Source organism: Gouania willdenowi, chromosome 15 (assembly GCF_900634775.1).
Source record: "Gouania willdenowi chromosome 15, fGouWil2.1, whole genome shotgun sequence".
Taxonomy (NCBI): Eukaryota; Metazoa; Chordata; class Actinopteri; order Blenniiformes; family Gobiesocidae; genus Gouania; species Gouania willdenowi.
The window spans coordinates 2,540,501-2,555,432 of NC_041058.1; the positions used below are offsets into that span (position 1 = coordinate 2,540,501).

The window sequence follows — 14,932 nt, forward strand, 5'->3', positions numbered from 1 at the left end:
CAACGTGTGGTTGTTACAAAAGGTATCTGCAGCATCCTTGTGTAACCTTTAACGGGATGCAGTTCAACCTCACATCCACTAGATGGCAGTAAATGCAACCAAAGATGTTTGTAAAATTGTGGGAATTTACAATTTTACAGTCGTCAAAAGTGAGAACTTCATCTGCAACGATAATAATAATTAATATGCACGTTAACACGGGTGAACCATGTCATCCTGGTTTTATTATGAGCACCTGTAAAGAAAAAATGTTATCAGTAGTTTGTTTTTGTTTGAATCTTATTCATACAGGTGCTTTAAAGAATCTTTAGCAGGTGCATTTTTCTTTCAGAATGCAGGAAATCTAAAGATCCATTATATTTACCTATTTTTTATCTATTTTTTTCATGTCAAAAGTTTAATATTCATGTAAGTAAATGCTTGTTTTATGATATTCATTGAGACTGTTTTTGAACATTTATTTTTAAATAATACATTTTATTTATGGGCATCTTTCAAAAAACCCAAGGACACCTTACAAGCAGAATTAAAAAGATAACTTTATAAAACATAGAATTACAAAGCAGGGTTAAAAACAATGTAAAACATTAAAAAAAAAATTAAAGCAGAAGTTTTGTAGTGAAATAGATGGAAATTTGGAAAAAAAATTTATTTATCTATTTTTACATGTGAGCATACAAAGACTTCTTAGATGGATTTCTGGTTTTCCATCACTTTAGTTTGGTTACATTAAGTTTGGTTTAAAGATAAAAGTGAAAAAAAAAAAAAAAAAAATGCCCAACTAAAATTGTCATTCATAAATGTAGGTATAGGATTAGGGTTACGCTAAATATACATTTACACCTGATTAGGACCACTTGACGCCTCCCTGGTGTGGTGTTCAGGGCACGTCCCACCGGTAGGCGACCCCCGAAGAAGATCCAGGACTACGTCTCTGGATTGGCCTGGGAATGCTTTAGGATCCCCTGAGAAGAGCTGGAAGAAGTTCAGTCTGGGCCTCGCTGCTCAGGATGCTGCCTCTGCGACCCGATCACAGATAAGTGAAAGAAAATGAATGGATCGACATTTCGTACACTTAATATTGACAATCCCTGCCTTATTCACACTTGTCTATTTTTATATAGATAATTTAAAGCCTGTTGTGATTTAAAGATAAGATGTGTGTGTCTTGACGGAATGACATTAACATATATTTTCACATCATTAACCTAAAAATATATAATTAACCTGTGTGTTTGCTTGCCAAATACTTCGTTCATAAATGCTAATTCTCCGGTCACAGGCCAACTATGTTCTGTTTTTCTCAAATGTACCCCTCTATCAACAAAAGCAAAGTAAAAATAAAACTTATTATTCTTTGTATTTATTATTTATTTTTGTCATGCATTTCTTTTATGTATAACATGTTGTGTCTTATGTTGCAATAAATAATAATTATATATATATATTACGAAATTTGACGCGTCCCACTTACGTCAGTGTATCTCGTTGGCACGTGATAGTGTGATGACGTCAAACGCCGGTGCCTCTAAAGACGGTTTGACCTTCTTTACGTCCGCAACAAAACGCTCCATCCACCAGGGAAGGAAAAGCTGCTGCTAACCTGCCGCTAGAGCCCCACTTACCTCATCTAAACGGTACTTTTCAGCTTTATTATTGTGTGTTTGTGTCAAACATTGAGGTTTATGTGAATAATGTGTGTGTGTGTGTGTGTGTGTGGAGGTGTAGCGTTAGTTCTAGCGGTCCTAATGTTGGTGAATCGCTACTGTTTTTTTTTACTACAACCTGCTCCGTTATTTATTTAACCTCATAGTCACACCCTAGTGTTGAACTAGTTCATGTTTTTACACACACATCTGCACATTTTAGGTTTGTAATGAATGTTTCGCGCTATTTTGAGGCGGAAGCTGACAGAGACATTGACGCATTTTATTGAGGAAACGTTAAATCTTGCGCCAAAAGCGTAAAAAAAAAACAAAACAAAAAAAACTGCGGCTTAATAAAAGAGGATTGTAGCGACACTTTCCCACCGTGGACGTGTTTTAATCTCGTTTCTAACTGTAGGTTTGTGGCCCACTGACTGATCTATGTGTCCTTGGTGCTGTGGTACAGATAGTACCATAGTTATTATCCTCACACCGCCATGTTTAGGGCTGAACCTGAGCTCTGAGGTCATCCTAGGTAAAGATTATTACGTCATTTAATAGTGTCAGTAAAACTACAGTCACGACTGTTATTATGTCATCAGACAAGGTCATTGATCAGGAGTGATTGAGATATATAAGCTTTTACCAATATAATTATAGAGAACCGTTCTTTTGATAATTTATTTTATTAGGGCCAATTTTGAAAGTATTTTTGGGCAAATCGAGAATAAAGTCGAAATGTTGAGAATAAAGATGACATTTTGAGAATAAAGTTGAATTGTAATGTCGATATTAAACTCAAAATGTCGAGAATAAAGAAGAAATGTCAAGAATAAGGTTGTAATTTCGAGAATAAAGTGGAAATTTCTACAATAATGTGAAAATACAATGTTGTGATAAAAGTGGAAGGTTTGCTAATAAAGTGACATCTATGTGACTGTAATAATCTCATTTATTAGTGTTATAAAAACTACTTGACATTTCATCTTCAATCTTGTCTTTTTGAGAGTGAAGTTGAAATATAATGTCAAGAATAAAGTCAAGATGAGATTAAACTCGAAATGTTGAGAATTGAGACAAAATTTTGAGATTAAAGTTTACATTTTGAGAACAAAGTTGAAATGTAATGTCAAGAATAAAGACAGAATTTCAAGATTAAAGTCGAGATTAAAGTGGAAATTTCTAAAATAATGTCAAAATACAATGTTGTGATAAAAGTGGAAGGTTTGCTAATGAAGTCACATCTCTGCGACTGTATTAACCTCATTTATTAATGTTATAAAAACTACAGTCAGGACTGTTATTATGTCATTAGACAAGGTTAGTAGTCAGGAGTGGGTTAAATATATAAGGGGCAATGTTTACACACATTGTAATATAGTGAACAGTTCTTTTGATTATGTATTTTAATCAGTTTTTGTCCTTTTTCAAGATCAGTATCAGAATTATTCAAAGCCCGACCGAAATGGGATTTTTTTTTTAGTACTGATATCAATATTAGGGATTTTAAAAAGCCACTATCCAATCTGTCCATAAATAGTTCGACACGATGCTGCAAAATTTAGCAATTGTGGTAAACAATATTGTACGATTTGATAAATGGTGTAATGACACTTCTTGCCTGGTTAACAAACATGCAGAATATGGATAATTTAACTTGGGAAAAAAACACAATTACAATTAAATACAAATGAAAGCTTTTAAAAAACTGTTTTAAATTTATTTTCCCCTGAAAAGGAAAAACACAAGCTCAAAGACAATAGTAATGCAGTATTACTGTAGACTTAAAAAATATATATATATATATTAATGTTTTTTAAATAAGTAAAATAGTCACCAGTAAAGGTAGTTAAACTTGCATCTGGAGTCACACATTTGTTTTGAAAATGATCCAAAAACAAATGAGTTGCCTTTAGGCTTCCTTTGGTTTTATGTTTCACCGAGCTTCAGTATTTAACTAAACTCACTGTTCCCTGGTTGGAGAAAACGTGAAAATATGACGGTTGTTTGAAAAAGGAAACAGAAACGATCCAGCTTCTGGTTAAAAACAAGATATTGCTGCTCATAGTCAATTATAAAGTTATTTAATAAACCCTGAGTGAGCTAAAAAGAAGTATGTAAACGAGTGTGGTGAAAAATAAACAATTTAAATATCAATTATAATTGAAATAAATAAATAGTAAATACATATTAATAATAATGTTCAGCAGGAAAACAAATAAATCATAGTGCACATGATAGCAGTAATAGTAGTAATGTATTATATTTTCATGGTTGTAACCAGGACATATGGCTTCTGAAGTTCCCATGAATGATTGAGTAAAGTTTTGTACTTTTCTTACTTACTTGCTAACTTCAGCTACCAGAGCATGTCAGCGCACTGTTTAAGGCCGAATTTTTGCCTTTCTAAAAGGCAATTGAATTAATATGGAGCATAATAATGTGTTTTGTTAGACATAGAACTTCTTCATTTCAAAGATTTTAGACCACATTTGTGAAAGATTGTGATGGATAATGTTATTTAAGTAATAATATTCGACAGGAAAAAATAATAAATATTGTTGCACATGGTAACTGTAGGGTGTGAAGAACAGTAATAATAGTAATGTATTATATTTTCATGGTTGTAACCAGGACATATGGCTTCTAAAGGTGCAATGAATGATTGAATAAAGTCAAGTTTAATGATAAAATACAGTATTCAAATATTTTATTTAGAGACTAACAGATTACTCGCTAACTTCAGCTACCAGAGCGTGTCAGCGCACTGTTTAAGGGAGAATTTTTGCATAAAAGGCAATTAAATTAATATGGTGCAAAGCAATGTGTTTTATTAGACATCGATCTACTAATAAGTACATTTCAAAGATTTTAAGCCACATTTGTAAAAAAAAAAAAAAAACAACAACAAACAGTGAGGGATCCCTTTAGCAACTTAATAAACCCATTAGTGGGGTATGACATATGTAAATGAGTGTGGTGGATATTAATACTATATTTAAATATTACTATATTGTAATATTTGAGAAGAAAAATGAATAAATATTATTGCACATGATGAAAAATACTAGTAGTAATATATTATATTTTCATGGTTGTAACCAGGACGTATGGCTTCTGAAGGTTTGATGATTGAATGATTAAAGTCAAGTTTTCTCATAAAATCTCAAATATCTAATAACATGTTTTATTTAGACACTCAGGAAATCAGATTAAAGCTCCCGCCTGTCCAGTATTAAAGGGTCACCGTGGTTACAAACCGTTTTAATTTAAAGTACATTAACGTTCACTGCTTTGGGATTAAACTAAACTAACACCTGGTGCTGCAGTGTTAATTCAACCCTCCTGTTTATTTCCAAAGCAGGATTTCTCCTTTGGGGAGGGAGGGGGGTGGGTAACCTCAGCCGAGGCAGGATTAACTGGTCCATACTGGGATTTCCTTCCTTTTTAACCCCTGCTGGTGCAGCTGTGAATGATAGACCCAGCACACCTGTTCTATAAATAGAAGAGTTATTACTGTCTGTGTGTGTGTTACAGCTGATTATGGGAGACATTAACAAAGGGAAGAAGGCCTTTGTGCAGAAGTGTGCCCAGTGCCACACTGTGGAGGAGGGGGGCAAGCACAAGGTGGGGCCCAACCTGTGGGGCCTGTTTGGACGTAAGACGGGCCAGGCCGAGGGATACTCGTACACGGACGCCAACAAGAGCAAAGGTCAGTTTACACTAACATCAGATATGAGCTTTAGGTCTTATCTTATCAGTCGTGTTCACACTTAACCTTTTCATTTCTATCTGCTCCTGTGATTGGAGGAGCAACCTAAACTCTCAGCAACTTGGATTTTTCACCCAATAAAGCACATTTTTAGGGTCTCCGAATTCCAATTTCCCAAATACATTTCCCCGTCATGTTACACCAGACGTTCCCAACATTCTTTATATCACAAATGGCCGGTGACCCCAGAGACATTTTTTTCTTGCTAGAATTAGTTATACACTGCATTTTGTTTTAGATTTATATTTAAAGAAAATATAGAAAACAACTGTGGTATTTATTGTGTCAATTTGAAAAGTAACAATTCAGAAACTTTAAAATCTAATTTTAAGCAGTTTTTAACTTTTTTTTTTTTTTTTTTTTTTTTTTAACTAATTACTAGATATTTCAGGTGACCTCTTTTCTTTTCAATTCCAAATCACTCCACAAGGGGTCCCGACCCCGCGGTTGAAAAACTCTGCATTTACACAAAACTGTTTCATCATCTTTCCCTGTTTACATGACTTTAGTATCTATTAAATGTCCCAAAATTCTACCAATCATGATTAATAAGGTAATTATTTCTACATTTATGTCAGTGTTTTTCAACCTTGGGGTCGTGACCCCATGTGGGGTCGCCTTGAATTAAAATGGGGTTGCCTGTAATGTCTTGTAATTGATTTAAAAAAACAAACAAAAAAAAAAACATTTTCATCAGCATTTTTTTTTTAAATTATTAATATGTTTTCAAATAGAAATAGTATTCTATACTTTTACTTAAATATAAATCTAGTTCAAATGAATTGTAAATAAATAAACAAATACAAAGTATCAAAAATATCCGAGGTAGCACATCTTATTACTTATTACAATTTACAAAATTGTGATGGTTACTCTGAAATCCTGTGAGATGTTAGCCACTAGGCTAGCCCGTTAGCCTCATGTTTAACTGTAAAAATCCCATGGAAATGTGTGACATGATCTCAAAACATTATTTGTGAAACCTTTAATTACCTTCAACCATCGCGTAGCCTGTGATTGGAGATACTTCTGCTGTGACGTGTCACCAGGTAAACTGATCACCAGTTCAGCTAATACACCATCAGCTAAACCTGTCTTTGTACCAGAGCCGTTTCTACGGAAGCAATTTTAATGGAGAAAATAATTTTGGGCAAATCAAGAATAAAATGTTCAGAATAAAGTCAAAATGTCAAGATTAAAGCTGAGATTTTGAAAATAAACGTAAAAAGGGGATAAAAGTCTAAGGTTTGTTAATAGAGTCAAATCTACAAATGCTGACTCGGGCCATTTCACCATATACGACAACAGTCTCCATCAAAACTGGCCCTAATCTGTTTCCGTAGCTCCTCAATAGCAGCAAACTTGACTGTTTCTTCCTTCTTTAATCTCAACCTTATATTTCAACTTTAATATTGACATTTCGACTTCAATCTTGATTTGCGCAAAACTATTTACGCCATTAAAATTAAACCTTAATCTGTTAACGTACTTTTCACATTTGAATGGAGTCATAATATTATGAATCACCACATTATAAAGGTAGAGCGTCATCTAAATGTGTGTTCCTAGTCATAGGATCACATGATCACGACTCAAACTGTTACACATAGTGAGAGATTATGAACAGGATTATGGGTGGAATTAAACATATTTGTCCATTTGTAGACATTCAATCACATGTTTTCCAGTGAAAAATGGTGTGTAAATGTGTGATATTCTCCCAAAACATTAATGTGAGGCATTTCTACGTTATTTTATGGCACAATTTTAAATAAAGAGAAAGAAAAAAATGATTAATTGATTTAAAAAAATAAATAAATAAAAAAGTAATGTAAATTAAACTTTTTAAATCCGTTTTCCGCAATCACGGAAAATCAGAGTCCCTACATTTTCAAGAAATGGGTTTATTCACAGTATGAACTTTGTTAAACAACTTTCATTCAGTTGTAACTATGAAATATTGTTTTTCCTGTCTTTCCCGTCACAGCTTTAAAACAAACTGTTTCCCTGTTTGTGTCCCACAGGCATCGTGTGGGGCGAGGACACCCTGATGGTGTACCTGGAGAACCCTAAGAAGTACATTCCCGGCACCAAAATGATCTTCGCCGGCATCAAGAAGAAGGGAGAGCGTACCGATCTGATTGCGTATCTCAAATCTGCAACGTCATGAAGGAACACGTCGCGTCAACGACATCTTGAATATTTAAAAAGAAATGTTTCTGTTTATTTGTTTGTGGCCAACACACGGTTTGATGCGGTTCTGCTTTCATGTTTCATGTTTCGTCATTCGAACGTCTGTACGTGACGACACATGAAGGTGCTTCTGTTTTAGCAAAAACTAACACTGACATCATCCATTCTGCAGAGAATCATCAACTTTGAATGAATATTTATACAGTAACAGTTCAGCTGGGCCTGTTTTTATCTTTTTATTTTCTATAACCTGAGGTCAAAGATGCTGCACTGATATCTGTATTTAAAACGACCATATTTGAGAGGGTCAGTGTGATTTTTGGCCTTGCATCACAATCACTACGCACAACCGATGTGGCAGTTACTGTATAATGAAAAAAAATCTCAAAAAGAAGAAGAAAAAAGGTGTGAATTGAAGGATGTTACTCAGAGTTTATTACCTGGTTTCACAGGCCTGAAGGAGTCGTTTTAACTTATTAACCTGTGATCTGTTGTGGATGGATCTGCCTGCTGTGTGTCTGTGGACAGGGGGGATAAAGGAGCAATAAAAACAAAAAAAACCATCAAATACTTGTGATTTTATTTGTTTTTTTGTTTTTTTTTAAATCTTTGGTTTAATAAGTTCTGATGAGCTACGTCCGGGCCCTCGAAACGTCTCTGCGCCGAGTAACACGTACCAAGTTCTCGAGAATTCAGTCAAATGACTCGGTTCCACGGAGTAAAAAAAGGTCTCAGAGGTTCTAGACATCCACTCATAAAATATCCATGTCAAATTACAGCCCAATTCAACGAGCATTAACGGAGGAGTAGTCATTGAAAAATGGGGCCCCCTGGTGCCCCTGTGGTACATAAAGAGTAATGGGCAGCATTCATATACTGGTTTGTGTCAATGTCGTAATATTTGACTCACAAATAAATGACAAAACAACTTTAATAGAAAATGCCAAAGAAAAGGGGGTGGGCCCCTAATCGAATTGTGCGAGGTTTAATCGTAATCTACATTGAATTATCTTTGAAACTATATATGACATGACTATGTTCCCATAAATTTGGAAATTACCAGAAATGGGGGGTGGGCCCTCAGGCCCCATTTTAAAAAATGGGGCTTCTCTCAGAGCTTCTCATCATTTACGTTTATATAGTATTCATACCAAACTGCATTTTGATCTAAAGAACTAATGACGGAGTAATCATTTGAAAATGGGGCCCTGTGACACCTACGGCGTAATGGGCCCCATTAATATCTTGGTGTGTGTCAATGATTCGGTTCCACCAACCGTCGTCATATTTGACTCGCAATTAAATGAGAAATCGGCTTTTGGGTTTTTTTTCTTTTGGGGCCCCAAATCGAAAATCGGGCTCCGAGCGTCGATGCGTACACATTCATAGATTATAGCTACCAAATTTCAGCCTGATCTGTTAACGTATAACAGAGTATCAGTGATTGTAACTAGTGTAAAGAAGAAGAACAAAGTGCGGGCGTTTTGAGTCCGTGGCCTAAAAAACTGAATACGTGCTGTACATTGTTCCTGCTTCTGTTTTATCTCCTCATCACATCAGAATGAGTTTGTTTTATCACAGAACAATCATTAACGTCTTTAACCCTTTGTATCTTTACATGGAAGCCACTCCTTTCCTAGTAGTGTCTGTTATATAACATTACATCAATAAAGTCTCTGGGAACTGATCCCTCTGAGTGAGTTCAGCTCAGGTCTGGGATCAAAGCTCACCATTTAAACTCACAGTAATAGTGTACATTTAACAGCACTCATTATCTATTGGTGCTTGTGTTGCTATAGTAACTGTGGTAATAAAGCAGTGGAACAGGTGAACGTAGACTTCAGTGAAGGATCAGCAGTGACTGTAAACAGACAATATCTATCGGCACCATGTATCATTAAAAACTAAACTTTCTGAACGTCAGCCTCAATTTATGAACTCACACGTTTTTACATTTACTGAAAGGAATAAAGGTGCATTAGAAAATAATTTTGTCAAAAAAGTCAATTTGTATATTTTACTATATACAAATAATATAATTTTGTGTTATTAAATGTCAGTTTGTGTGTTTGGAATAATATTTGTGTTGTTGTGATGATACGTTTTTGCTTTATTGTTTGTGTCTTTTTGTTTTCATTGTGGTTATCTTACTCTAATTGTTTGGTATTTTTGTTATCTTGAATATTTATATTAATACTTATTTTGTTGTCACGTTGTGTATTTTTGTGGTCATTTTGTATAGCTTGTATATTTTTGTTATTTTTAATTTTCCCAGCTCTATTTTTTGTGTTTTCATTGTCATTTTTAATATTGTTCATCTTATTTTGTATGTTTCTCTTTTCAATGTGTGTTTTTATCGTCACTGCGTATTTTTTGTTTGATTTTGTCGTCATTTTGTGCATTTTTCTTCCGTATATCTTACTCCTATTTTTATTTATTACATTTTATTTAATCTAGTTTTTGTCGTAGTTGTGTGTTTCTGCTAACAGAGATATGTATGATTCATATGGAAAACATACGTTTAAATCACACATTTATTTCTCTACTCTTTGTTCTTTCTGCATGTTTAGGAATTAGATCACACACAATAAGTGTTTATAATAGGAATCAAATGAACAACAACAAAATCTATTATGATTTTTCACATTTGGTTTTTCAAATAAAAAGTGCAATTTACAATATGCAGTAATTCCTAGCAAAGTGTATTGAATACAAATCAAACAAAAAAACAAAAATGTTTTATTATCTTTCATATTTTGCATCTTGGGAGAAAAGTAAGTTTAAAAAAAATAAAACATGATTAAAACAGTGGAACTTTATTCTTTAATTTAGTTGTTTTTATATAATGTTTGTTTATATAATAGAATTTTGTATCATATTTATATATTATATACGTATGTTATTATTGATAAAACATTTTTTTAATGTGTGTGTTTGTTTATGTTTCTTTAATGAAATATCAAATTAATTAATTTAAAAAGTGAACACGGTATATTTCTCTAATGGTTTGTTGGCAAAAGTTTGACAGTGAGGAGGAAAAAAAGACGGTGGCTCCACCTGTTGGTGGTTTCCGGTGTTTCAGAGTAAAAGTCCTGTTGAAACAATTGTGAAGTCAAGGACAAACTGTTACAGTTTGGTTGTTTTTACTAGGAAACGTTAAAGTTTAAGTTCACAGACGTATTAATTTGTTAGACTAACTTGAAGATGAAATGTTTAGGCATCAACAGTAAGTTATTACTGTGACCTTAACATGTGTTTTAGGTGTAAATACAGTCTGACCCTCACACACTATGACAGCTGTGTGTAGGTCACATGACTGATGACGTTATGACCCCCTCGTGCGTCTGAGGTGCCATGAGGCCACGTTGTTGTGACACATTATGTCACTCAGGTTCACTGTCTGAATGCTTTACCTGAAACACTATAGCTTGACCTTTGACCTGTAAGTCTAAAGTAGATATGTGTAACTGCCCTCAACGTAAATGAACAAAATGACGACAAAACACACACACAAAAAAGACTCCAAAACACACAAAATGACAGAAAATACACAACAGGACAACACAGATACACAAAAATGACTTTTAATTACCCAAAACAACAACAAAAGTACACAAAATGACATGAAAAATACACGTAAGGGCAACATAGATACACAAAAAGGACTCTGAAAACTTCAAAACGTCAAGAAAAGACAAAAAAATGGCTCCTAAAACACAAAATGACAGACTAATACATAAAAGGACAACAAAAATAACTTCAAGAACTCACAAAATGACTTCAAAAACCCAAAATGACAAAAAAAACAAAACACTAAAGGACAACATAAATACACAAAAACACAAAAATGACTCTAAAAACACACAAAAGGATAAAAACACACAACAGAACAACACAGATACAAAAAATGACTCCCAAAAAAAAAAAAATATGCAAAATGACAGAAAAATAAATAACATAAATACACAGAAATGGCTCCAAAAACTCAAACAATTACAAATATATAAAAGATAAAAGTTGCCCATCTCTGGTAAAGCATAAATACTACAGTCGTGCACGTGACACTCGAGCTCGTGCACACCTTTCATTCCAGACATGTCAAACTAAAATGACGTGAACCATGTTAATCATTATTGTAGTTAAACTGACATACAGTTACAGGGCTTCAGATCTTTATAACTGCATTATTTGGAAATTATTTGGAATTTGTAAAAAGAACAGAAAAATACATCATATGTTGTTATTCATTGTCGAACCTAAAGAATTGTATTTTATATAGTTTCTCATGTGTTTATTTTATACATTTGTATGTTTTTTTTTTTGGAATACATTTAGATGTTTTTCTATATTTCTCTCTCATTTTGTGTGTTTTTTGTCATATTTTTTATGATTTTGGAGTCAATTGTCATGTTTTTGCTGCCGTCTTATGTGTTATGTTGTTATTTTGTGTTTTTATTAGTCATTTTTATGATTTTGGAGTCCGTTTTTATGTTTTTGTTGTGATTTTGTATAATTTTCTTTGATTTTGTATGTTTTTGTTGTTTTTTTGTGGCATATTTATATATTTTTTTGATTGTTTACAATAAGTTTTGGAAAAAATAGTTGTGGGTATGTTTACTTAATTCCCTCAGCGATCAGGGTCGTGACCTCTGTTTTCTCTTTGTAAAGCAAAGTGAGCAGTGTAAACCCCAGTATAGACCAGTCCAGTAACTCCAGTTCCCACCACAGGCTAAAAATAAGTGTGCCATTTGACAGGCTCGTGGGACGCCAAGTTTAGAGATGTAAGAGGGTGAAGAAGACTTGTTCCGTGTACTGCTCTATAACAGAAGACCTGTCAAAGGACCCAGATACCAAAGCACACCTTTAGAGGTGCAGTAGAATAAATGATTTCATAGAAAAGGAAAAGTGAAAGCAGCAAAATCTTTTTTTTAGTTGCAGTTATAGATTTGGCCACAAGTCGGTGCTGCTCTTCACTTTATTAGGATGTCTAGGATCTATTATTAAGTACAAATACTTAGTTACTGCACAGAAGTACATTATATATGTATATATTTTTACTTAGTGATCCTACGTTTTGACACAAATGTCTACTTTAGTTTTTTCCTAAAAATGTGAGCTTTTGTCAATATGTCTTCAAGACGTGTCAAGAGTTTGACACATCGTATCTTGTAATGTGGGTGAGTTTCTGTCTTAGCTCAGTTATTATTGGATAAAAATTAATTTTTAGTTAGACATTAATTTTCTTTACTTTGTCTCATTTTAGTATTTAATTATCTTTTAATATGTTGGTATGTGTGCAGTTCACTCCATGGCTGTGTTGTAAATGTCCTACTAACGTACTTCTTATACTGACGTACTACTCATACTAACGTACTACTCATACTAACGTACTACTCATACTAACGTACTACTCATACTAACGTACTACTCATAATAACGTACTACTCATACAAACATACTACTTATACTAACTTTGACGTCTAAATGAGTATGTAGTGCATTCACATTGGATAGTATGGAAAAACAAGAAATACCTGAATGTATGGGCACACTAGTCATACTCAACCGTCCCACGATGCATTGTGAGCAGAATGTAAAATGGTCCTGGAACCAGCTTCAAGCTAAAAATCAAACATCCCCTTTTCAAAATAAAAGCATCTCTTCTTGTCTGCCATTAGTTTAACACTTTCGTAAATAGGGCTCTTGTTTTGAAGTGAACAGGAAGTCTAGTCATTAGCACAATAGAGGGTTTCTGAAAAACTCCAAAATGTTGGAATTAATTGTGTTTTCTGGATCAAATCAGAACATGTTGATATTCTACTTGGTCACTTTCTCATTTCAAATGTATTCAGAACTTTCAAAGTAAAGGTGCAGAATCAACAGAGATATTTAGCCTCAGTGTGTGTCAGGTTGTTGTCCTTGTAGGCTCCAAATGCATCTTGGGAAACTTGGAAGTATACTTCCGTGGGAATGGTCCATCCTAATCATACTCATAGTATATAGTAGATATACTCATTGGGTGATTAGGCTCCCCCTTTTTCCACTCAGGTGTGCCTCATCTCCTGATTGTCGGGGTTTTTGATGTATTGTCTTCATCAGATGTCAACACACGCACACACACGCACACACACACACACGCACACACGCACACACACACACAGGTAATCACTGCTGTATATAAAGTAAACTTTAGACTTCACTTCCCTTCAGTAATAAGAGGGAAAAGAAAAATCTCAGAGCTGCCATTTCCAAACATTCCTGGTATATTCCAGTGACTTTCTCCCATCAGCCACTGGTCCCAGTATGGAGGTCTGCCATGGGAACAGGGACTGATTCCCAGAATGCTCCTCTTCTTTGCTGGTCTTATTAATAGTTCTGGGTCATGAGTCTTTCAGTCACTTCTTGGGAAACAGAGTTTGGACTAAAATCACATTAATATTCATACTAACACAGATTGGATATCTAGAATCAGATTCAGACGTTAGAATCAATATGGTTGGGGTCCTTCAGCTTTATCAGTCTTAATTCATTAGTTTTCTTCAGAGGCGTCCGCAAATTGCTTTGACGTGTCCTAGACTCCAGCACTTTCATTTTGTCTTTTTTTTCAATAATATGTTGTGAAACGCCTCTGAAGAAGACTGGCAGTTGACAGTCGAAACATGTCAGGAGATCAAAGTCATTTTCCTGAAAAAAAAAAAAATGTCTAAATAAATACTTGCAGGTAAACACTTGTTTACTGAGTATCTACGTCTCTATGTTGCATCCGGTCAAAAGTGGCTACTTCCTGTTAGTTCTGTTTTAAAGGTATAAAATCATGTGTTTTGAACAAATGTTCAAGTCTTTTGATTATTGATAATACGTAGAACATCAGTAATCTCTATTTTTTCTACACAAAGTGAAATTGAAAAGAAGCTTTGAATGTTTTGTTTTCCCCTTACAGTCACTATTTAAGCAGTTTTACTCTTGTGCATCACCACACCTTGCATTTAGGGTTAAAAGGGTTCATTTCTATACTTTTTTTTATGGCAAACATTAGTCGTTAGAAGAAAAAAGTACATAAATAAGAAGTTCTTGTAAAAATGACACCACTGGAGCTCATTACATAGATCAGACGTCATTGGCCAACGCATCTGGTTTAGAAAAAGAAGTAAAGAGAAAGAAAATGAAATATTTAATGGTTATTTGAGCTACTAATGTCTCTATTATAGGTACAAAGTTTAAAAAAGTGTGTCTTGAAATTAATCTGACAGATTAATAATCTAAACACAGTAGAGAAACAACTTAATGACTCTTTCTTTTAAAATATATATATATATTTTTT

General features: G+C 34.0%; 1 protein-coding gene across 1 annotated transcript; it reads left to right on the forward strand.

The window, feature by feature from the left end:
• The first annotated feature begins 1,495 nt into the window (after window positions 1–1,495).
• On the forward strand, window positions 1,496–8,172 carry cycsb (cytochrome c, somatic b). Its single transcript, XM_028469537.1, has 3 exons — window positions 1,496–1,637; window positions 5,184–5,358; window positions 7,443–8,172. Exons 2-3 carry the CDS (start codon window positions 5,190–5,192, stop codon window positions 7,586–7,588), a joined length of 315 nt encoding a protein of 104 aa, XP_028325338.1. The 5' UTR covers window positions 1,496–1,637; window positions 5,184–5,189; the 3' UTR covers window positions 7,589–8,172.
• Window positions 8,173–14,932: the final 6,760 nt, after the last annotated feature.